The sequence below is a fragment of the Orbicella faveolata genome, unplaced genomic scaffold (assembly GCF_042242905.1).
Source record: "Orbicella faveolata isolate gen_17 unplaced genomic scaffold, um_ofav_v1 contig_5, whole genome shotgun sequence".
Taxonomy (NCBI): Eukaryota; Metazoa; Cnidaria; class Anthozoa; order Scleractinia; family Merulinidae; genus Orbicella; species Orbicella faveolata.
In genome coordinates, this window is record NW_028301580.1 from 282,501 (window position 1) to 305,452 (window position 22,952).

Here is a 22,952-nt window from a genome sequence, read left to right on the forward strand (position 1 = left end):
ATTGTAACACTTTATTTCAGAGACATGTAACACTATGAACCTCGTGTCACGCTCATAAGTAAATCCCAGTAACATGGGTAACATGCCACCAATTCCTGATCTCAAAGTCCATCAAGGATTCCCAGTTGAAAACAATCACCCCCTTTAGATATCACAACAAACCTTTCATGTCCTAAGTAAGGCCACTGTTATCTACATCTGTAAAAGACAGTATATCAATGGTTCCAGTCATGTCTCTCACGTGTCCACCTCATGCCTCTGACCTCTAGTCAAGCACACGCTCCTCGTTGTATTCAGTCTTCTTGTTTGTGCCGATCCTTCGCCACTGATTTTTCTTTTTCCCTCCCACCCTCCCATGACTGGGACCCTTGCCCTACACATCTGAACCCCTGATACTACGCTTCAGGACCATCTTCAAGCAAATAAACAAAATCATTTAGATCTATAGAAATGTTCGCCATGAATAAGGCTAATAATCTGTCTTTCCCAAAAAAAGTGGGGGCAAGCTTTGACACTACAATTCAGAATGTCGTGTATAGATACTGAACATTACTATTCCGCTACTTTTAGAAAAACATTTATCCGTATATACTTATGATATCATTTGCTTCTTATAAAATAATAATAATAATAATAATAATAATAATAATAATACTAATACTAATAATACTAATACCTTTAATGGCTATAGGCTACGGCTGTCTGTCTCCTAGCAAGCCTTAGACCTTGTCATTAAGGGTGCAATGAACAGGGACTGTATTTTGGTGACTTTCTGTTGTTTGTTATTAAAGGACGGTGGCAGGGAAGTGCACCCATTAACTGCACTTTACCCCACAGTAAGGCTATAGCGCACTGGAGACAGGTCCGGAGAAATTACCTATTCCAAGGTGGCTACCCCCGGTACCACCTGATCTATACTCCCCCCAGGAGGGGCTCCCCCTCCTGGTTCCCTCAGTCCCCCGGGGACTGTGGGATATGGGCCTCACCCCTGGAGGCAGGTCTGGAACTTTTATTCCAGGGGGGCTACCCCCGGTACCACCGGATCTGTACTTCCCCAGGAGGGCCCCCTTCCTGGGCCCCTACTCCCCAGTCGTCCTTCCCTGCCACCCAAATTTTACCCACAGCCAGTGTGTTATTTCCTAAATGTGGTATCGTTAGTGGAAGCTCAGACCAGGCCTCGAAAGAGGATCATTAACCTTTGTTAAGGCTCTAATGTATTTTCCATTAACGGTCCAAAGCAGAAATTACTAGCAAATCTATGGAACGTGAAGTGAGGCAGACTAACGAATAACAGAAATGGAAAAGGTCGTCTTTACAGGAGCCCAGTGGAGATATTTTGAGTTATTTTGACCACGTACATAACGACAAAACGATCGGGTCAAAGTCAAACGAAGCGATTTTTCCGAGATTTTCACTCGAGATAATTAGATGTTATAAGATTCATTTAAGACCAGAATGCCATTTAGTCAAGTCTTGTGGACATAGTTTGCAATAACATTTAAAACAGCTTTGTTTTTGTTGTATTTTGACGCCTTGAAACTTCACTCGTAATTTTCTCGAAAACGCTCTTATAGACTTTTTTTTAAATTTTGCCATCGTTAAGACAGCTATGTCAAGTCCAAGATCCCGACGTCGTATTTCCAAACTTATCCCTGGTATCAAGTTATTCGGTCTTATGTAAAATGGGGTATGGCATCATTTCGTTGATTTGGTAACTCAGATCTTGGTGAAATGTACCCTATTTGAAACTTTCATCTTTCTGTAGAACACTAGTGACGTTTCGATTTTCCGTACGAATGATAATGGTAGTGCTCTAGTCGCTCAAAGTTGAACGGTATTGTTACTCAAAAATCCGATCGAGCCACTTTAAATTGGAGGACATCTGAAATCGTTAACTAGGGTAGGAAAACACCAAAGAGCTAATAATAAACCATGAAGGAACAAGGATCGTAAAGGATGGAGAAGATTAACACATATTACAAACGACGAACTTGAAAAATTTAGGCTAAAGCGGCTTTAAGATGCGCAAACCGTAACCTGGCTCCTTTAAGAATCGGTAATCGTTCGATTTTTGAGATGAACATGTAGTATTATAAGTAATTTTATGACTTGCGAACTTAATGTGCTACAATGTCCTATTGCAAACTTATAAGTGTTGCTGTGTGGTGGGGCTCTATGTCCATCGTTTCAATAAAATAGTTTAATTTTCCTGTAGTTATTATTTTTCATCAAATAGCTCCACCACGAAAAATATTATCAATGTTCTGGTGATGGGGTTTGTTGGTCTAGATATGCAAAGTGTATCGATGGATTCTGCCGTTGTGTTGGAATGTACCCTGGCAAGGGATGGTACTGCAGAAGTAAGAAAACAAACATTTGCGGAAATGGCGGGACTGGACGCGTGAACAAAAAATTAGCCGCATTTTTGGCTGTTAGTCGTTAGCAAGTTTATTTTTTCCTACCCTTTCCTATTCTGCTAGAGCTTGAAACCGACTACTAGACAATAACAATAAATTAGTGTTTTAAGAGGAGGCCTCCAATCACCTACTGGTGGTTTTCAGGACGATTCTCTGAAAGTAAAGGTCTAAATTAAAATACATTAAAAGTCTAAAAACGTAAGACTACAACTAAGGTGTAAAACCAGAACTAAGGTTAAAAAGCTACTAAGGTTAAAAAAAAAAAAAAAAAAACTACCAAGGTTAAAAATGGTTTAGTAAGTTAGCGTTTAAAAATCCTTTTTGTTATATGTTTCTTGAGCTCACTCGGCAGCGTGATTCCCATACCGTTCTTGGCCTGCTAACTTTGTGTTTTGTCTCAATGGTAATAGCCCTTTTCACGGTTAATTTTTCTCATTTGCATTACAATGTTATCCAACCTGGATGCGAGGCTATTTCGGGCTAAAACTACAACATAGCCCATAATTGTCCCACATACATGCTAGATTTTATTGTAATGCAAATGACCAAAGTTAACCGTGAAAAGGGCTGTTGAAGACAAATCTTCAAATGCATGTGATCGTCAAGTTCTTCGTCGCGATCGTTGATAAGCCAGAATTCGCTTTTAACTTGCACCTGACGTACTTATATTCTCGGCTGGTGCCGAGAAAATCGAAATAATCAAAAATTGATGCGCCTACCAGTGAGTGTAAATACAGCGTCAATCAGGATAATTTTTAAAATCCAGTTTTGCTTTCAACCCGTGGCACTAGCGGGCCTTTTTAATGATATGAAACAACTACATACATTTTTATGTCCTTTGCCTTATCAGCAGATCGTTGCCAGAAGCTGAACTTAAAATGCGGAAGAAATGCTATGTGCCTAGTCCTTCCTGGGTTAGATCCATATTGCACATGCATTCCTTTCTGGAAGAAAACCAAAGATGGAAACTGTGTAGGTGAGTGATGTCCGTACAGTGGAAAACTGCAGTGATAAAATGTATATATGTTGCTGTTGATGGCTCGGACATTGGCGCTATTCGAAGCGATTTCCCTAGAAGAGTACAAGGCCTGTGACAACATTTGACAAGAGTGCAGTGCAGCAACATTACACACTGAATTTTTTCGATCTGTTTTTTCAAATTGGATAGATAATGGCGATGTTGGGTGGAAGATGATGCTGAAGCAAAGAAGGTTAAGGGATTTGGAGGACTGTAACACCCAGGTCGTTTGAGAGACACGGCCTGGTTAGCGTCCTTGCCGGCATCAACGGGCTGTGTTTCTGACCAAGCTAAGAATTTACTATCACAGTGCCTTTAGCTTTCCATCTGAGTAACAAGTAGCTACGGTTGAAATTAATGGTGGAAGCTCTTCCAGGTTGGGGTTTGTGGGGAAGTGAAGGAGTAAAAATATTCATGGTCATTAAGATAGCTTAATACTTCAAAAACCAAGATAAGCTTCACCGTATATATAAGGAACACTAGTTCCCGTGCAGAGTCATAACTTGGTGTTCTCCTTACACCCTGGAATAATCGTTCAATATTCCCCTTTTTTTTTCCTGTAGAATGCTTTAAGGATGCAGAGTGCATGCAGGCAGGTAAAAGATGCATCGTAGGAGAATGTAAGTGCGCGGACGGACTTGTAATGGGCGCTGACAAATCATGCGAGCCTGGTAAGAACGTCAAAAAATGAACGCAATGCAATGAATAGAAGCGTTATGACATCAATAGTAATGATGCTAGTGTTTTATGGTATGTGAAACCCTCCACAAATAATTTAACATGGCTCCAAACAATTTCCAGCAGTTAGATTTTGATGTGTCATTATAACCACTCTTTATCACTTGATGCTACAATTATGGTGTCAAAACACTGTCCAATTATTACTGAACGCGTTTTTATCATTTCCGTGACACAGTAGGTTAGCAAAGCAACAGTATGACCAGCTAAAACACCCTTAATTACAGCTTTAGGGGCTTATAATTCAAACACAGCGAGCGTAAATTTTTTTAAATTATCAAATTTCAACAAGAATGATAACACGCAAGCTTAAGTTTCGTTAAAAAAAAGAATCGGTACATAGAGTTCAGAGCTACTTTAAAGTTTTGAAAATTTAAGGTAGCTCTAAACCCTATGTACCGTGTTGGTGATATATCTCCAGCCACGTCCGTCCCTGGCGTGTTGTTGACATGGGGTCGCACATTATATGGAAGCAGACAAGCCAAAGCGAGCTGGTCCAGATATTTAAGCTCTCCAGCACCAGAGATGTTACCAAGTCATTGAGCACCCACAATTTACAAAACCTCACAAAGTCCTAATAATTCATAACTTTTAAAAAAAAGTACGCTTTGATAACGAGGATGGAATTTGCCAGAAGAAGTTTTGCTTTGGGATATTTTTTGCACAGTTCTTGAACAGCGCTTGGGTTCTAGCAAAATAATTTCTTGCTCGGTTTACGCACTCAGCCACTAAACTCATGATATTCGCATTTGATTCTGCTAGGGCCTCTACACACATGCCAAGCTCCGAGTGATTGCCATTCTCGGGCACAGTGTTATCACGGAAATTGCTATTGTCGAGGAAGCAGCGCCGGAAACGGGAAATTCTGCAGAGGTAATTATTATGTATCATTTAAATCTAAGGCCCGGTCTACACTATACTGAAGGAATTTGCAAAAAGAGATTTCACTCTGAAAAAGTGTCAAATGTTTTCCATCTACACTACGAGTTTTAAAACGCAACAATCTCCGGTCATTTGGATTTCTGTTTGAGGAAAACTCGGGCAGGGAAATCACATAAAATCACTTATCGGGATGCCGTCGCTTTTGACAAGCTCCTTTTACATTTTTTTTTTTTTTTTTATATCCACGCGAAAACGAAAAGCCGGCGTTTTGAGATTCCTCCGGCTGGAAGAGCGTTTTCGAACAGCTTAGTTTCGTCACGGATTAGTGTGGACCAGGCCTGACAGCCCTTAGTCCTTTCCCCTTCAACTCTAGTATCCCCGGACGTTTGAATTTTTTAACAAGCTTTCAAAGTCAAATGTCTCACTCGCTATGGCTTCACATACCGTCAAATGGCCAAATCCCTCTATGAGACTCGCCTGCAGGGAATCATGGTAGTTGATTTCATCAAAACAAATATCCAGTCCAAGATGATGAATACAACTACTATGATTCCCTCCAGGCGTCCCCCAACAGGATTGTTTATTAAACAAGAATCACCTACAAGAAACAGAGAAAATCCAAAAAGTACATTTTTATGTGTTGCCGTAGTCTATATATCTCCTAGTTATCTTATCTTATCTTGCCTCCTTTTCTTTGTCATTGCATAGACTCACCACCATGCCCCCGCTACTGGGATGTTCGGTGTCATCGGAGTAAAAAATGTGTTATTGATCCCCTGATACCAGACAAACCATATTGCGTATGTCGCGAGGGTTTTATAGAGAATCCCCACGGATATTGCCTTGGTAAGTTGCCATACTGAAACAATACCCGATAATACTTTGTTTGTTCGTAAGATAAGAAGGAAGCAACTGAAAAGTCAATGTACTGAGAAACTCGTACTCACACTCAATTTTGGGGCTAGAATCGAATTTGTAACTCCTCTTACAAATTGCCAAAAATATTCTGAGGAGGAATTCTGAGAAATTGTTTTAGCTCCTGCAAATTACTAAAAGTGCAAAGAAACACATATCGACAGCTTGCTGCGAGGAAAACCACTTGAAAAATTAACTGAAGGTAACTTTCCCCTATTTTCTAGAGGATAGAGTATCTGGGGAGAAATAAAAATTAACAAATAGAGTGTGGTTTAGCGTTGTCTGTACTCTTATCGACAACAATATGCGTCATCAAAGTGGTCAAAATGTTGTGCGCCGAGTGAGTCCACAACAAATTTTTACCACAGCGATGCATTTGGGCATGCATTCCTGGCTCGAAGAAAACCAAGGATGGAAAGTGTTTAGGTGAGTGATGTCCGTGCAGTGGGAAACTGCAGTGATAAGATGTATATATGTTGGTGTTTATGGCTCGGAAATAGGCGCTATTCGAAGCGATTTCCCTAGAAGAGTACAAGGCCTGTGACTGCATTTGACGAGAGTGCAGTACAGCAACGTTCCACACTAAATTTTTTCGTATATATATATGTATATATATATATTTTTAAATTGGATAGATAATGGGGATGTTGGGTGAAAGACGATGCTGAAGCAAAGAACGTTATTGGTTTTGGTGGACTGTAACAACCTGGACGTTTGAGAGACACAGCCCGGTTGGAGTCCGTGCCGGCATCAACGGGCTGTGTTTCTGACCAAGCTAATAATTTACAATCAAAGTGCCTTTAGCTTTCCATCTGAGTAACAAGTAGCTACGGTTGAAATTAATGCTGGAAGCTTTTCCAGGTTGGGGTATGTAAGGAAGTAAGAGAGTAGAAATATTCATGGTCACTGAAATCGCTTAATTCTTCAAAAACCAAGTTAAGCTACCGCGTTTGTACATGGAACACTAGTTTAATGCAAAGTCGTCACTTGATTTTCTCCTTGCACCCTGGAATAATCGTAGAATGCTTTAAGCATGCGCACTGCAAGGAAGCAGCTCAAAGATGCATCGCAGGAAAATGCAAGTGCACGGACGGACTTGTAATGGGCGACGACAAATCATGCGAGCCTGGTAAGAACGTCAAACAATAAACGCAATGAATAGAAGCGTTATGGCATCAAAAGTAATGATACTAGTGTTTTATGGTATATGAAACCCTTCACAAATAATTTGACATGGCTCAAAACAATTTCCAGCAGTTTGATTTTAATGGGTCAATGTAACCACTCTTTATCACTTGATGCTACAATCACGGTGTCAAAACACTGCCCAATTTCTATTGAACACGTTTTTATTATTTTCGTGACACAATAGGTTAGCAAAGCAACAGTATGACCAGCTAAAACAGCATTAATTACAGCTTTAGGGGCTTATAATTCAAAAACGCCACGCGTAATTTTTTTTTAAATTATCAAATTTTAATAAGAATGGCAACACGCAACTTTTGGCAAAGTTTGAAAAAAAAAAATATCGCTACACAGACTTCGGAGCTACTTTAAAGTTTTAAAAATTTAAGGTAGCTCTGAACCCTATGTACAGTGTTGGTGATATATCTCCAGCCAGGTCTGTCGCTGGCCTGTTGTTGACATTGGTTCGTACAGTATATGGAAGCAGACAGTCCAAAGCGAGCTGGTCCAAATATTTAAGCTCTCCAGCTCAAGAGACATTAACAATTCATTAAGCGCCCACAATTTACAAAACGTCACAAAGTCCTAATAATTCACAACTTTTGAAAAAAAGCACGCTTTGATAATGAGGATGGAATTTGCCAGAAGAAGTTTTGCTTTGGGATATTTTGCACAGTTCTTGAACAGCGCTTGAGTTCTAGCAAAATAATTTCTCGTTAGGTTCACGTACTCAGCCACTAAACTCATGATATTCGCATTTGATTCTGTTAGGGCCTCTACACCCATGCCAAGCTCCGAGTGATTGCGATTTTTGGGCACAGTGTTATCACGGAAATTGCTATTGTCGAGGAAGCGGCACCGGAAACGGGAAATTCTGCAGACGTAATTATCATGTATCATTTAAATCTAAGGTCCGGTCTACACTAGACTGGAGGAATTTAAAAACGGAGGCTTCACTCTGAAAAAGTATCAAATGTTTTCCATCTACACTACGCCGGACGAGTTTTAAAACGAAACAATCTCCGGTCATTTGGATTTCTGTTTGAGGAAAACTCGGACAGGGAAATCACATAAAATCATTCATCGTGACACCGTCCTTTTCAAAAAGCTCCTTTTTCAATATTTATGTCCACGCGAAAACGAAAAGCTGGCGTTTTGAAATTCCTCCGGCTGGAAGAGCGTTTTCTAAAAGCTTAGTTTCGCCACGGATTAGTGCGGACCAGGCCTGAGAGCCCTTATTCCTTTCCCCTTCAACTCTAGTATCCCCGGAAATTTGAATTTTTAAACAAGCTTTCATAGTCAAATGTCTCACTCGCTATGGCTTCACATACCATCAAATGGCCAAATCCCTCCATGATACTCGCCTGCAGGGAATCGTGGTAGTTGTATTCATCAAAACAAATATCCAGTCCAAGATGATGAATACAACTACTATGGTTCCCTCCAGGCGTACCCCCACAGGATATATGGGTTATTGATCGAGTGTCAGGTCAAGATGGCTGGATATTGGCCAAGTTCTTTTTTTGCGTGTTTATGGACCGAGACGGAGTCGAGGTCCATAAACACCCCAAAAAAGAACGAGTTAGGCCAATATGCAGCCATCTTGGCCGAACAAGCTTGGTCAATAAAGTATTTATTATAGGGCTTTCGGGCAAATTTTTCTTGCGGGACACGGCGTTTAGTCCCGAGCGGGCAAGATAGCTCCATCTTGCCCGCTCGGGTAGCCAATCACAGCGCAGGATTTGATTCATATTACCCGCTCACGGAGCTAGCCATATAATAATGTTTATTAAACAGAAATCACCTACAAGAAACGTAGAAAATCTAAAAAATACTTTTTTCATGTGTTGCGGTAGTCTATATATCTCCTGGTAATCTTCTGATGCCTCCTTTTCTTTGTCATTACATAGACTCACGGCCATGCCCCGCGGAGCACAAGTGCCATAAGAATTCTAAATGCGTTGTTGATCCCCTGATACCAGACAAACCACATTGCGTATGTCTCAAGGGTTTTAAAGAGACTGGCAACGGAAAGTGTGTCGGTAAGTTGCCTTACTGAAACAATACTCAATAATACTTTCTTTGTTTGTAAGATAAGAAGGAAGCAACTGAAAGGTCAATTTACTAAGAAACTCATACTCACACTCAATTTTGAGTCTAGGATCGAATTTGTAACTCCTCTTACAAATTGCCAAATATATTCTGAGGAGGAATTCTGAGAAATTGTTTTAGCTCCTGCAAATTACTAAAAGTACAAAGAAACACTTACCGACAGTTTGCTGCGAGGAAAAACATTTGGGATATTAAACGAAGGTAAGTTGGCCCTATTGTCTAGAGGATAGAGTATCTGGGGAGAAATAAAAATTAACAAATAAAGTGTGGTTTAGCGTTGTCTGTACTCTTATCGACAACGATATGCGTTATCACAGTGGTCAAAATGTTGTGCGCCGGGCGAGTCCACAACAAATTTTGACCACAGTGATACTTTTTGCGCATGTATTCCTGGCTCGAAGAAAACCAAGGATGGATGGTGATGATGGCTCGGAAAAAGGCCTGTGACTGCATTTGACGAGAATGCAGTACAGCAACCTTCCACACTAAATTTTTTTGTATATATATATATATATTTTTTTTTTTTTTCAAATAGGATAGATAATGGCGATGTTGGGTAGAAGATGATGCTGAAGTAGAGAACGTTAAGGGTTTTTATGGACTATAACACTCTTGACGTTTGAGAGACACAGCCCGGTTGGAGTCCGTGCCGGCATCAATGGGCCGTGTTTCTGACCAAGCTAATAATTCACAATCAAAGTGCCTTTAGCTTTCCATCTGAGTAACAAGTAGCTACGGTTGAAATTAATGCTGGAAGCTCTTCCAGGTTGGGATATGTAAGGAAGTGAGAGAGCAAAAATATTCATGGTCCTGAGATCGCTTAATACTTCAAAAACCAAGATAATCTACCGCGTTTGTACATGGAACACTAGTTTTAGTGCAGAGTTGTCATTTGATTTTCTCCTTGCTCCCTGGAATAATCGTTCAATATTCCTGTTTTGCTGTAGAATGCCTTAAGCATGCGGACTGCAAGCAAGCAGGCAACAGATGCATCGTAGGAGAATGCAAGTGCACGGAGGGACTTGTAATGGGCGATGACAAATCATGTGAGCCTGGTAAGAACGTCAAAAAATCAACGCAATGAATAGAAGCGTTATGAGATCAATAATAATGATACTAGTGTTTTATGGTATATGAAACCCTCCACAAATAATTTAACATGGCTCAAAACAATTTCCAGCAGTTAAATTTTGATGGGTCAATATAACCACTCTTTATCACTTGATGCTACAACCACGGTGTCAAAATACTGCCCAGTTATTAATGAACACGTTTTTATCATTTTCGTGACACAATAGGTTAGCAAAGCAACAGTATGACCAGCTAAAACAGCCTTAATTACAGCTTTAGGGGGTTATAATTCAAACATGGCACGCGTAATTTTTTTAAGTTATCAAACTTTAATAAAAATGATAACACGCACCTTTTGGCAAAGTTAAAAAAAAAAAGTCCGTACATAGACTTCAGGGCTACTTTAAAGTTTTGACAATTTAAGGTAGCTCTGAACCCTATGCATAGTGTTGGTGATATATATCCGGCCAGGTCTGTCGCTGGCCTGTTGTTGACATGGGGTCGTACGGTATATGGAAGGAGACAGGCCAAAGCGAGCTGGTCCAAATATTTAAGCTCTCCAGCTCCAGAAACGTTAACAATTCATGAAGCGTCCACAATTTACAAAACTTCACTAAGTCCAAATAATTCACAACTTTCAAAAAAAGGTACGCTTTGATAATGAGGATGGAATTTGCCAGAAGAAGTTTTGCTTTGGGATATTTTGCACAGTTCTTGAATAGCGCTTGAGTTCTAGCAAAATAATTTCTCGTTAGGTTCACGTACTCAGCCACTAAACTCATGATATTCGCATTTGATTCTGTTAGGGCCTCTACACCCATGCCAAGCTGATAGTGATTGCCATTCTCGGGCACAGTGTCATTTCGGAAATTGCTATTGTCAAGAACACAGCACCGGAAACGGGAAATTCTGCAGATGTAATTATTATGTATCATTTAAATCCAAGGCCCGGTCTACACTAGACTGGAGGAATTTGAAAACGGAAGTTTCACTCTGAAAAAGTATCAAATGTTTTCCATCTACACTACGCCGGACGAGTTTTCAAACGCAACAATCACCGGTCATTTGGATTTCTGTTTGAGGAAAACTCGGGCAGGGAAATCACATAAAATCACTCATCGTGACACCGTCCTTTTCGACAAGCTCCTTTTTCAATATATATAATTTTTTTATGTCCACGCGAAAACGAGAAGGCGGCGTTTTGAAATTCCTCCGGCTGGAAGAGCGCTTTCGAAAAGCTTAGTTTCGTCACAGATTAGTGTGGACCAGGCCTGAGAGCCTTTATTGCTTTCCCCTTCAACTCTGTTATCCCCGGAAGTTTGAGTTTTTAAACAAGCTTTTTTCAAATGTCTCACTCGCTATGGCTTCACATACCGTCAAATGGCCAAATCCCTCTATGAGACTCGCCTGCAAGGAGTCATGGTAGTTGTATTCATCAAAACAAATATCTAGTCTAAGATGATGAATACAACTACTATGATTCCCTCCAGTCGTCCCCCCACAGGATTGTTTATTAGAGAAGAATCACCTACAAGAAAGATAGAAAATCCAAAAAAATGCTTTTTTCATGTGTTGCTTTAGCGTATATATCTCTTAGTTATCCTCTTTTGCCTCCTTTTCTTTGTCATTACATAGACTCACTCTCATGCCCAGCGGGGCACAGGTGTCATAAGAATTCTAAATGCGTTGTCGATCCCTGGATACCAGACAAACCACATTGCGTATGTCGCGAGGGTTTAAGAGAGACTGCCAACGGAACGTGCGTTGGTAAGTTGCCTTACTGAAACAATACTCAATAATACTTTGCTTGTTCGTAAGATAAGAAGGAAGCAACTAAAGGGTCAATTTACTGAGAAATTCATACTCACACTCAGTTTTGGAGCTAGGATCGAATTTGTAACTCCTCTTACAAACTGCCAAAAATTTTCTGAGGAGGAATTCTGAGAAATTGTTTTAGCTCTTGCAAATTATTAAAAGTACAAAGAATCACTTACCAACAGTTTGCTGCGAGGAAAAACATTTGGGAAATTAAACGGAGGTAAGTTGGCCTTATTGTCTAGAGGATAGAGTGTCTGGGGAGAAATAAAAATTAACAAATCGAGTTGGTTTAGCGTTGTCTGTACTCTTATCGACAACGATGTGCGTCATCACAGTGCTCAAAATGTTGTGCGCCGAGTGAGTCCACAACAAATGTTGACCACAGTGATGCTTTTCGCGCATGCATTCCTGGCTCGAAGAAAACCATGGATGGAAAGTGTTTAGGAGAGTGATGTCCGTTCAGTGGGAAACTGCAGTGATAACATGTATATATGTTGGTAATGATGGCTCGGAAATTGGCGCTATTCGAAGCGATTTCCCTAGAAGAGCACAAGGCCTGTGACTGCATTTGACGATAATGCAGTACGGCAACTTTCCACACTAAATTTTTTTGATTATATATATATATTTTTCAAATAGAATAGATAATGGCGATGTTCGGTGAAATATGATGCTGAAGCAAAGAACGTTAAGGGTTTTGGTGGACTGTAACACCCTGGACGTTTGAGAGACACAACCCGGTTGGAGTCCTTGCCGGCATCAACGGGCTGTATTTCTGGCCAAGCTAAGAATTTACAATCACAGTGCCTTAAGTTTTCCATCTGAGTAACAAGTAGCTACGGTTGAAATTAATGCTGGAAGCTTTTCCAGGTTGGGGTATGTAAGGAAGTAAGAGAGTAGAAATAGTCATGGTCACTGAGATCGCTTAATACTTCAAAAACCAAGATAAGCTCCCGCATTTGTACATGGAACAGTACTTTCAGTGCAGAGTCTTCACTTGACTTTCTCCTTGCACCCTGGAATAATCGTTCAATATTCTTCTTTTTGCTGTAGAATGCTTTAAGGATGCGGACTGCAAGCAGGCAGCTCAAAGATGCATCGTAGGAGAATGCAAGTGCACGGACGGACTTGTAATGGGTGACGACAAATCATGCGAGCCTGGTAAGAACGTCAAACAATGAACGCAATGAGTAGAAGCGTTATGACATCAATAGTAATGATACGAGTATTTTATGGAGACCGTAAGTCTCGGAATTCGCGCGCACCTATGATATGGGACAATTTTTCTATTTTTTGAACAAATTGGGCCATCCTGACGTCATATATCCGCGCGGATTCACGCACATGTCGGGGGCTCTCGCGTGGATGTTGTCACGTTGCGTGATCAAATGGTGAGAGTTGAGAGATTCTCTTGCGTATTTTTCACAGCGATGGCAGGGAATAAGGCAGGGAATACGAACCAGGGCGCTTATATGTAGCTTTATGCTCTGAGCTAACGGAAAAGGAGGGTTTTTCAGGGTCGAAAACAAGACTTCAATCTCGCGCTGAGAATGAATAATAAGATCTGCTCACGCTAGTTGTAAGCTTACGCCCATGTTTTTGCGTTTGTTCTAACTTAAGAAGTAGCAAGAAAACTCTCTACTCTGGTATCGAGTTAATTTGTGCCTTTCTCAGACAATGGTTAATCATAACCAAAACCTGTTTTGGTGGTTTCTTATTGTTTCTGCTTGTTTGGTGAGTTTGCAAAAGTTTTTGAAAGGAAAGTCTGACGCGTACAATTAGCTCATTTGCATAGTGCAGCTCGTGCACCTTCAAGTCCGAGTCGGTGTTTTCAATTCTCAACAAATCTTAACAAAGATTTTTTTCGTTATCTTTTGTGCTGAGATGCTGCAACAAATTTTACGAACGCAAAAAAGACTACTAACATCATGTGTGTTTCTTCAACATAAGCATAGTGAAGTTTTACACTGCGAAAATGAAAATAGACAAGGAGTGTTGATAACTCGATCAACAAAGTCGAAATCGTTATTCCAAGTTGATTAAAGAATGTGTCATCGTAACTTTGCTGATTATTTCTGCTTTATTCACATATTTCCAGCTTAGCTTTTAATATGTTCTCAAACATTTATCAATCTTAAACATATTTAAAAACTATAGAGTTATTGTTTGAGTTCGATGGATGGGTTTACATATATTCACATATTATGTGAATGTTTAAATATATATATTGAAACTATTTTATATAAATGTTGGAATATGTAATAATTTAATTTCTCTTATATACCGAACGAAAATCTCGCCGATGATCAGCGGCGAAGTATTTCTGTCTGTATAATAAAGGAACCAAAATCTCGCCGATGTTCAGCGGCGAGGTAATTCTGTCTGTGTAATAAAGCAACCAAAATCTCGCCGATGATCAGCGGCGAGGTAATTCTGTCTGTATAATAAAGCAACCAAAATCTCGCCGATGATCAGCGGCACGGTCATGGCACTGAGATCGCTTAATACTTCAAAAACCAAGATAAGCTCCCGCATTTGTACATGGAACAGTACTTTCAGTGCAGAGTCTTCACTTGACTTTCTCCTTGCACCCTCGCCGATGTTCAGCGGCGAAGTATTTCTGTCTGTATAATAAAGGAACCAAAATCTCGCCGATGTTCAGCGACGAGGTAATTCTGTCTGTGTAATAAAGGAACCAAAATCTCGCCGATGATCAGCGGCGAGGTAATTCTGTCTGTATAATAAATGAACCAAAATCTAGCCGATGATCAGCGGCGAGATGATCTTGTCTGTTATCAAGGGGACGGAAATCTCGCCGAAGATCAGTGGCGAGGTAATTATAATTGTGATTGCACAAGGGACACAGGCAGCCCAGACCTTGAATATGCTTAATAAGTGACGTTATGCGGTTGGCGATTGCGTTAAAATTTTAGCCGTTTTTAGCCGTTTCGAATATTGCTCTAAATACGACGTGTAGAAAATAATTTAAGTTGAAATGGCTGACCTTATGTATGCATTGCGTTATTTTGATGTCTCTGTGTTCCTGGAGGCGGTTTTGAGCCATTTAGGCGAGTTAAACTACGAGGTAAGACACTTCATTTAAATTATTTTTTATATATAGGTACCTTTTCCCGTCTATTTAGAGCGATTTCCTAAACATTTTCATACACTGTCTAAAATTGTAACGCAATCGCCAACAGCATAATGCCACGTATTAATCGTATTCAACATCTGCGCCGCCTGTGCAGTCAACATTTTGGAAAAAGTTGAAAATGCCATTCTACCATAGAAAAGGACCGATTTCTTTTACTACAGTGCTTTCATGAAGCTTTTAGCTGTCCTGTGTACTTGACATAAATAGGCATGTTTTGTATCAATTTGAGATTGAGGTGACAGCTTTGTAAAATGAGAACTCGCAAGTCTCCCATTCATTTGCATTTCGCGTGTTGATCGAACACAAGCTCATTACTTGTCGGACTACGTTTGGACTTTTTGGAGTTGCTTTTTTCCTTTAAAATGAGTCGTAAATGGCGCACCTATGCTGACTGTGTTCGAAGTTATGCCAGTGACAAGGACGCTTGGCTACGGATGTACCAAATTCAAAACGAGGAGGATGCCATCGAAATAGCATCAGCTTTGTCGGTCCAGGTAATTACCAGTAAGCTTCGAAGACTTTATACTCTACCATACCATCTACGAGATTTTGGTTGCTTTCTTATACAGACAGAACTACCTCGCCGCTGATCATCGGCGAGATTTTGGTTCCTTTATTATACAGACAGAACTACCCCCCGCTGAACATCGGCGAGATTTTGGTTCCTTTACTATACAGACAGAGTTACCTGGCCGCTGAACATCGGCGAGATTTTAGTTGCTTTATTATACAGACAGAATTACCTCGCCGCTGATCATCGGCGAGATTTTGGTTGCTTTCTTATACAGACAGAACTACCTCGCCGCTGAACATCGACGAGATTTTGGTTACTTTCTTATACAGACAGAATTACCTCGCCGCTGAACATCGGCGAGATTTTGGTTGCTTTCTTATACAGACAGAATTACCTCGCCGCTGAACATCGGCGAGATTTTGCTTGCTTTCTTATACAGACAGAGTTACCTCGCCGCTGAACATCGGCGAGATTTTGGTTCCTTTATTATACAGACAGAATTACCTCGCCGCTGAACATCGGCGAGAAAGAGCGTCTATATGTGTTAATGTTATTTTGCATATGAAAGTAGTATTCATATATTGAGAACATGGCGTAATTTTTGCCGTTCTGTATATTGAAAGAATCACATAATATGTGTTTGTCTGAACGCCGTCGATGTACGCTTTCACACGAAAGTGCGGCGGAAGTGCAATTTGTCATGTTTACTGACTGTACAAAACACGCATCGGCGGGCGCCCTCATTCATCGACAACAGAGAATTTACTGGATTTTTACACGAATAAAACTGAGCAGTATCTACGGACGTAAAGTTATTGGGCCTTGATGAAACATCTAGCATTGCTTACAATTCAAGCGAAACTCAAACTAGCAATTATTTTGTTTTACTTTTCGGTCGCGATAGATTGACAAATTCCTCGCAAGCGTGTGGCAAGAGGAGCTAGGAAACTATGACGTCCTGAAGCTCTGCTATATCTAAATATATCCAGCTAGTTTTTTGCTATGTAATGGAAAAGCTGTTAATCTTCAACATAAGTGAAATTTAAAGTGGGGTAATGTACAGCTCATGTAAAGGAAGCATCCGTCGGAACACAACATGGTCAGCGATATATATAAGCTTACAGCGGAACATACCTAAAATCAACACTGTCTTACTTCACTCAAACTGGAGCAGCTTACGACGAAAATACTTAAGTAAAATTCCAACAGACGTAAACGCGTTGAGTTGTGGGCCAAAATCATGAAAAATTTCGGGAATTTCGTAAGCTATTTCCCCAGCGCGACATCCGAAAAAATCCTCGCAGCAGGTACGCGCGTGTGCGGTGGGCGATGGCGCAATTTTTTCTAAAAATAGAATTATTGTCGCATATCATGGGGACAACCCCGTCCCCGATTATGGCTCATGATGGTATATGAAACCCTCCACAAATAATTTAACATGGCTCAAAACAATTTCCAGCAGTTAGATTTTGATGGGTCATTATAACCACTCTTTATCACTTGATGCTACAATTAAGGTGTCAAAACACTGCCCAGTTATTACTGAACGCGTTTTTATCATTTTCGTGACACAATAGGTTAGCAAAGCAACAGTATGACCTGCTAAAACACCCTCAATTAAAGCTTTAGGGGCTTATAATTCAAACATGGCACGCGTTATGTTTTTTAAATTATCAAACTTTAATAAGAATGATAACACGCAAGTTTTGGCAAAGTTAAAAAAAAAAATCCGTTCATAGAGTTCAGAGCTACTTTAAAGTTTTGAAAATTTAAGGTAGCTCTGAACCCTATGCATAGTATTGGTGATATATCTCCAGCCAGGTCTGTCGCTGGCCTGTTGTTGACATGGGGTCGTACGGTATATGGAAGGAGACAGTCCAAAGCGAGCTGGTCCAAATATTTAAGCTCTCCAGCTCCAGAAACGTTAACAATTCATGAAGCGCCCACAATTTACGAAACTTCACAAAGTCCTAATAATTCACAACTTTTGAAAAAAAGTACGCTTTGATAATGAGGATGGAATTTGCCAGAAGAAGTTTTGCTTTGGGATATTTTGCACAGATCTTGAACAGCGCTTGGGTTCTAGCTAAATGATTTCTCGTTCGGTTCACGTACTCAGCCACTAAACTCATGATATTCGCATTTGATTCTGTTAGGGCCTCTACACCAATGCCAAGCTGACAGTGATTGCCATTCTCGGGGAAAGTGTTATATCGGAAAGTGCGGTTGTGAAGGATTCAGCACCGGAAACGGGAAATTCTGCAGAGGTAATTATTATGTATCATTCAAATCTGCGGCAGGGTCTACTCTAGACTACAGGAATTTGCAAACGGAGGCTTCACTCTGAAAAAGTATGAAATGTTTTCCATCTACACTACGCCGGACGAGTTTTCAAACGCAACAATCACCGGTCATTTTGATTTCTGTTTGAGGAAAACTCGGGCAGGGAAATCACATAAAATCACTCATCGTGACACCGTCGTTTTCGAAGAGCTCCTTTTTAAATAAATTTGTCTTTTATGTCCACGCGAAAACGAAAAGCCGGCGTTTTGAAATTCCTCCGGCTAGAAGAGCGTTTTCGAAAAGCTTAGTTTCGTCACGGATTAGTGTGGACCAGGCCTGAGAGCCCTTATTCCTTTCCTCTTTAAGTCTAGTATCTGCGGACGTTTGAATTTTTAAACAAGCTTTCATACTCAAATGTAACTGAAGAATGATGATCGCAGTAAATTTTCCAATTGAAGCAATTGGAAAGAACAAGCCTGAAAAAAAAAAAAAATCAGGGCTTCAAGGGGATTCGAACCCGTGACCTCCACGATACCGGTGCAATGCTCTACCTACTGAGCTATGAAGCCACCCCTCGGGAGCGAGGTCAGTTAATTGACTTCATATCTTCCCGTAAGGAGTGAAGTGATGTAAAGTATGTATGAAAAATTTCACATTTGAACTGCAGTTGTAGATGAAAGTGAAAAATGATCATCGCAGTAAATTTTCTAGCTATGAAGCCGGTATCGTACTGGTATCCGCGATACCGGTGCAATGCTCTACCAACTGAGCTATGAAGTCGGCATCGCATCGGTATCGCGGAGGTCACGGGTTCGAATCCCGTTGAAGCCCTGATTTTTTTTTTTTTTCAGGCTTCTTCTTTCCAATAGCTTAAATTGGAAAATTTACTGCGATGATCATTCTTCACTTTCATCTACAACCGCAGTTCAAATATGAATTATATTATATGTACTTCACATAGTCAAATGTCTCACTCTCTATGGCATCACATAGCGTCAAATGGCCCAATTCCTCTGTGAGACTCGCCTGCAGGGAATCATGGTAGTTGTATTCATCAAAACAAATATCCAGTCCAAGATGATGAATACAACTACTATGATTCCCTCCAGGCGTACCCCCACGGGATTGTTTATTAAAGAAGAATCACCTACAAGAAACATAGAAAATCCATAAAATACTTTTTTCATATGTTGCCGTAGTCTATATATCTCCTAGTTATCTTCTCATCCCTCCTTTTGTTTTTCATTACATAGACTCACTGCCATGCCCTGCGGAGCATTATTGTGATTGGAAGTACAAATGCGTTGTTGATCCCCTGATACCAGACAAACCACATTGCGTATGTCGCGAGGGTTATAGAGCGACTGCCAACGGAACGTGCGTTCGTAAGTTGCCTTACTGAAACAGTACTCAATAATATTTTGTTTGTTCGTAAGATAAGAAGGAAGCAACTGAAAGGTCAATTTACTGAGAAACTCATACTCACAATTAATTTTGGGTCTAGGATCGAATTTGTAACTCCTCTTACAAATTGCCAAGAATATTCTGAGGAGGAATTCTGAGAGATTGTTTTAGCCCCTACAAATTACTAAAAGTGAAAAGAAACACTTACCGACGGTGTGCTGCGAGGAAAAACATTTGGAAAATTAAAGGAAAGTAGGTTGGCTCTATTATCTAGAAGATAGAGTATCTGGGGAGAAATAAAAATTAAAAAATCGAGTGTGGTTTAGCGTTGTCTGTACTCTTATCGACAATGATATGCGTCATCACAGTGGTTAAAATGTTGTGTGCCGAGTGAGTCCACAACACATTTTGACAGTGATGCTTTTTGCGCATGCATTCCTGGCTCGAAGAAACCCAAGGATGGAAAGTGTTTAGGTGAGTGATGTCCGTACAGTGGGAAACTGCAGTGATAAGATGTATATATGTTGGTGTTGATGGCTCGGAAATTGGCGCTATTCGAAGCGATTTCCCTAGAAGAGTACAAGGCCTGTGACAACATTTGGCGAGAGTGCAGTACAGCAACGTTCCACACTAATTGTATTTTTTTTATTCAATGAGATAGATAATGCGATGTTGGGTGAAAGATGATGCTGAAGCAAAGAACGTTAAGGGTTTTGGTGGACTGTAACACCCTGGACGTTTCAGACGCAAAGCCCGGTTGGTGTCCTTGCCAGCATCAAGGGGCTGTGTTTCTCACCAAGCTAAGAATTTACAATCACTGTGCCTTTAGCTTTCCATCTGAGTAACAAGTAGCTACGGTTGAAATTAATGCTGGAAGCTCTTCCAGGTTGGGGTATGTGGGAAAGTGAGGAAGTAGAAATATTCATGGTCACTGAGATCGCTTAATACTTCAAAAGCCAAGATAAGCTCCAGCGTATATATATACGGAACACTTGTTCCAGTGCAGAGTCCTCACTTGGTGTTCCTTTTTGCAACCTGGAATAATTGTTCAATATTCCTTTTTTGCTGTAGTATGCTTTAAGGATGCGGACTGCGGGGAGAACTTTTATGCATGCACCAAAGGAGTATGCAGGTGCAAGGACGGACTTGTATATAACGGCTACTTTTCATGCGATCCTGGTAAGAGCGTCAAACAATAAACGCAATGAACAGAAGCCCTATGACATCAATAGTAATGATACTAGTGTTTTGTGGTATATGAAACCCTCCACAACTAAGTTAACATGGCTCAAAACAATTTCCAGCAGTTAGATTTTGATGGGTCATTATAACCACTCGTTATCAGTTGATGCTACAATCATGGTGTAAAAACACTGCCCACTTATTACTGAACATGTTTTTATCATTTTCGTGACACAATAGGTTAGCAAAGCAACAGTATGATCTGCTAAAACAGCCTTAATTACAGCTTTAGCGGCTTATAATTCAAAAACGGCAGTCGTAATTTTTTTTTAAATTATCAAATTTAATAAGAATGATAACACGCAACTTTGAGGAAAGTTTTTTTCAAAAAAAAGAATCCGTACATAGAATTCAGAGTTACTTTAAAGTTTTGAAAATTTAAGGTAGCTCTAAACCCTATGCACAGTGTTGATATATCTCCAGTGTTGATATATCTGATATATCTCCAACCAGGTCTGTCGCTGGCCTGTTCTTGACAAGGGGTCGAACAGTATATGGAAGCAGACACGCCAAAGCCAGCTGGCCCAAATATTTAAGCTCTCCAGCTCCAGAGACGTTAACAATTTATTAAGCACTCACAATTTACAAAACAAAACAAAGTCGTAATAATTCACAACTTTCGAAAAAAAAAGTACGCTTTGATAATGAGGATGGAATTTGCCAGAAGAAGTTTTGCTTTGGGATATATTGCACAGATCTTAAACAACGCTTGGGTTTTAGCTAAATAATTTCTCGTTCCGTTCGCGCACGCAGCCACAAAACTCATGATATTCGCATTTGATTCTGTTAGGGCCTCTACACCCATGCCAAGCTGACAGTGATTGCCATTCTCGGGCAAAATGTGATATCGGAAAGTGTTATTGTCGAGGAAACAGCACCGGAAACGGGAAATTCTGCAGAGGTAATTATTATGTATCATTCAAATCTAAGGCAGGGTCTACTTTAGACTGGAGGAATTTGCAAACGGAGGCGTCACTCTGAAAAAGTATCAACTGTTTTCCTTCTATTCTACCTCGGACGAGTTTTCAAACGTAACAATCACCGGTCATTTGGATTTCTATTTGAGGAAAACTCGGACATGGAAATCATATAAAATCACTCATCGTGACACCGTCGTTTTCGAAAAGCTCCTTTTTCAATATATATTTTTTTATGTCCACGCGAAAACGAAAAGCCGGCGTTTTCAAATTTCTCCTGCTGGAAGAGCGTTTTCGGAAAGCTTAGTTTCGTCACGGATTAGTGTGGACCAGGCCTAAGGGCCCTTATTCCTTTCCTCTTCAACTCTAGTATCCCCGTACGTTTGAAATTTTAAGGTGGCTCTATATAGTTTTTTTGGCGCGCGAGGCATGGGTGCGAATGGCGCGAGCGCGCGAATATTTAAAAGAAAAGTAAAAAACAAAAATAAACATAACGGCGAGACTTTTATCGCGAGTCGCGTTCCACTTACCGCTATCCTTTTTGACCAGAACAAGTGTTCATCGAAAAACGCCTAGAAATGTGTTTTAAAATGCACTTCTTTCGTGTTCTCCTGACGTGGTTAAACTGAGAAGCCAATTCGCAGCACTTATCGCGCCGACATCAGAGAGAGAAGACGGTCGTGATCGTACGCGAAGGAAGTCACAGAGTGGTCACAGTGTACTTTTTATGGTCGGAGGCTTCGCTTTGAGTTCCCTGGACGATGAAACACCGAAAACAGCTGAAGAGCCTGCAAAGGCGCAACTGACACCGGAAACAAAACCACCATTGCGTGACGAGAAGGGTCGGTTCTCAAGAAAGAAACCCGCTCAAAGTGGAAACACGGACAACAGGACTCGTGGGATAAAGGAGTGGAGTTTCAAGGAATGGTCGAAGATTGGTCCCCACCGAAGAAAAGAGAAACCCGTTTAAGTCAGGTGTGGTTTAAATCTTGTTTTCGCTATACGTGGCACCAAGCAATTCTCTAAAAGTTTTAAGACAAGTGCTTCATCAAGACTTTCTTTGCTCTGAAATAGTTCTCAATTTGAACTTTTGTATTATACCACAGGTAGCTCATAGCAAATTGTCAACATAATTATACCTGAACATTCTGACATTTCATTTTAAAATTCCAACATTTTTAGTTACAGTTACAACCTAATAATTACCATTAAAATGTATAAGCTTTAAATTTTTATCAGAAACAAACAAAGAAGGAAAATTGCATTCCACATGGAAGTAGAA

General features: G+C 40.3%; 1 protein-coding gene across 1 annotated transcript; it reads left to right on the plus strand.

Annotated features, from left to right (window-relative positions):
• The first annotated feature begins 4,078 nt into the window (after positions 1 to 4,078).
• LOC149095621 (uncharacterized) lies at positions 4,079 to 21,900 on the plus strand. The gene is made up of 14 exons (XM_089281843.1): positions 4,079 to 4,106; positions 4,936 to 5,046; positions 5,764 to 5,901; positions 6,992 to 7,099; positions 7,927 to 8,037; positions 9,066 to 9,197; positions 10,215 to 10,322; positions 11,145 to 11,255; positions 11,974 to 12,105; positions 13,210 to 13,317; positions 17,981 to 18,091; positions 19,361 to 19,492; positions 20,583 to 20,690; positions 21,544 to 21,900. Exons 1-14 carry the CDS (start codon positions 4,079 to 4,081, stop codon positions 21,732 to 21,734), a joined length of 1,629 nt encoding a protein of 542 aa, XP_089137969.1. The 3' UTR covers positions 21,735 to 21,900.
• The last annotated feature ends 1,052 nt before the right edge of the window (positions 21,901 to 22,952 follow it).

Excerpts from the sequence above, each read along its gene's own strand:
- LOC149095621 (XM_089281843.1), top strand. The coding sequence starts at position 4,079 with ATGGGCGCTGACAAATCATGCGAGCCTG. Across the intron at positions 4,107-4,935 it reads TGACAAATCATGCGAGCCTG|GGCCTCTACACACATGCCAA; the intron begins GTAAGAACGTCA and ends TGATTCTGCTAG. Across the intron at positions 18,092-19,360 it reads AAACGGGAAATTCTGCAGAG|ACTCACTGCCATGCCCTGCG; the intron begins GTAATTATTATG and ends TTCATTACATAG.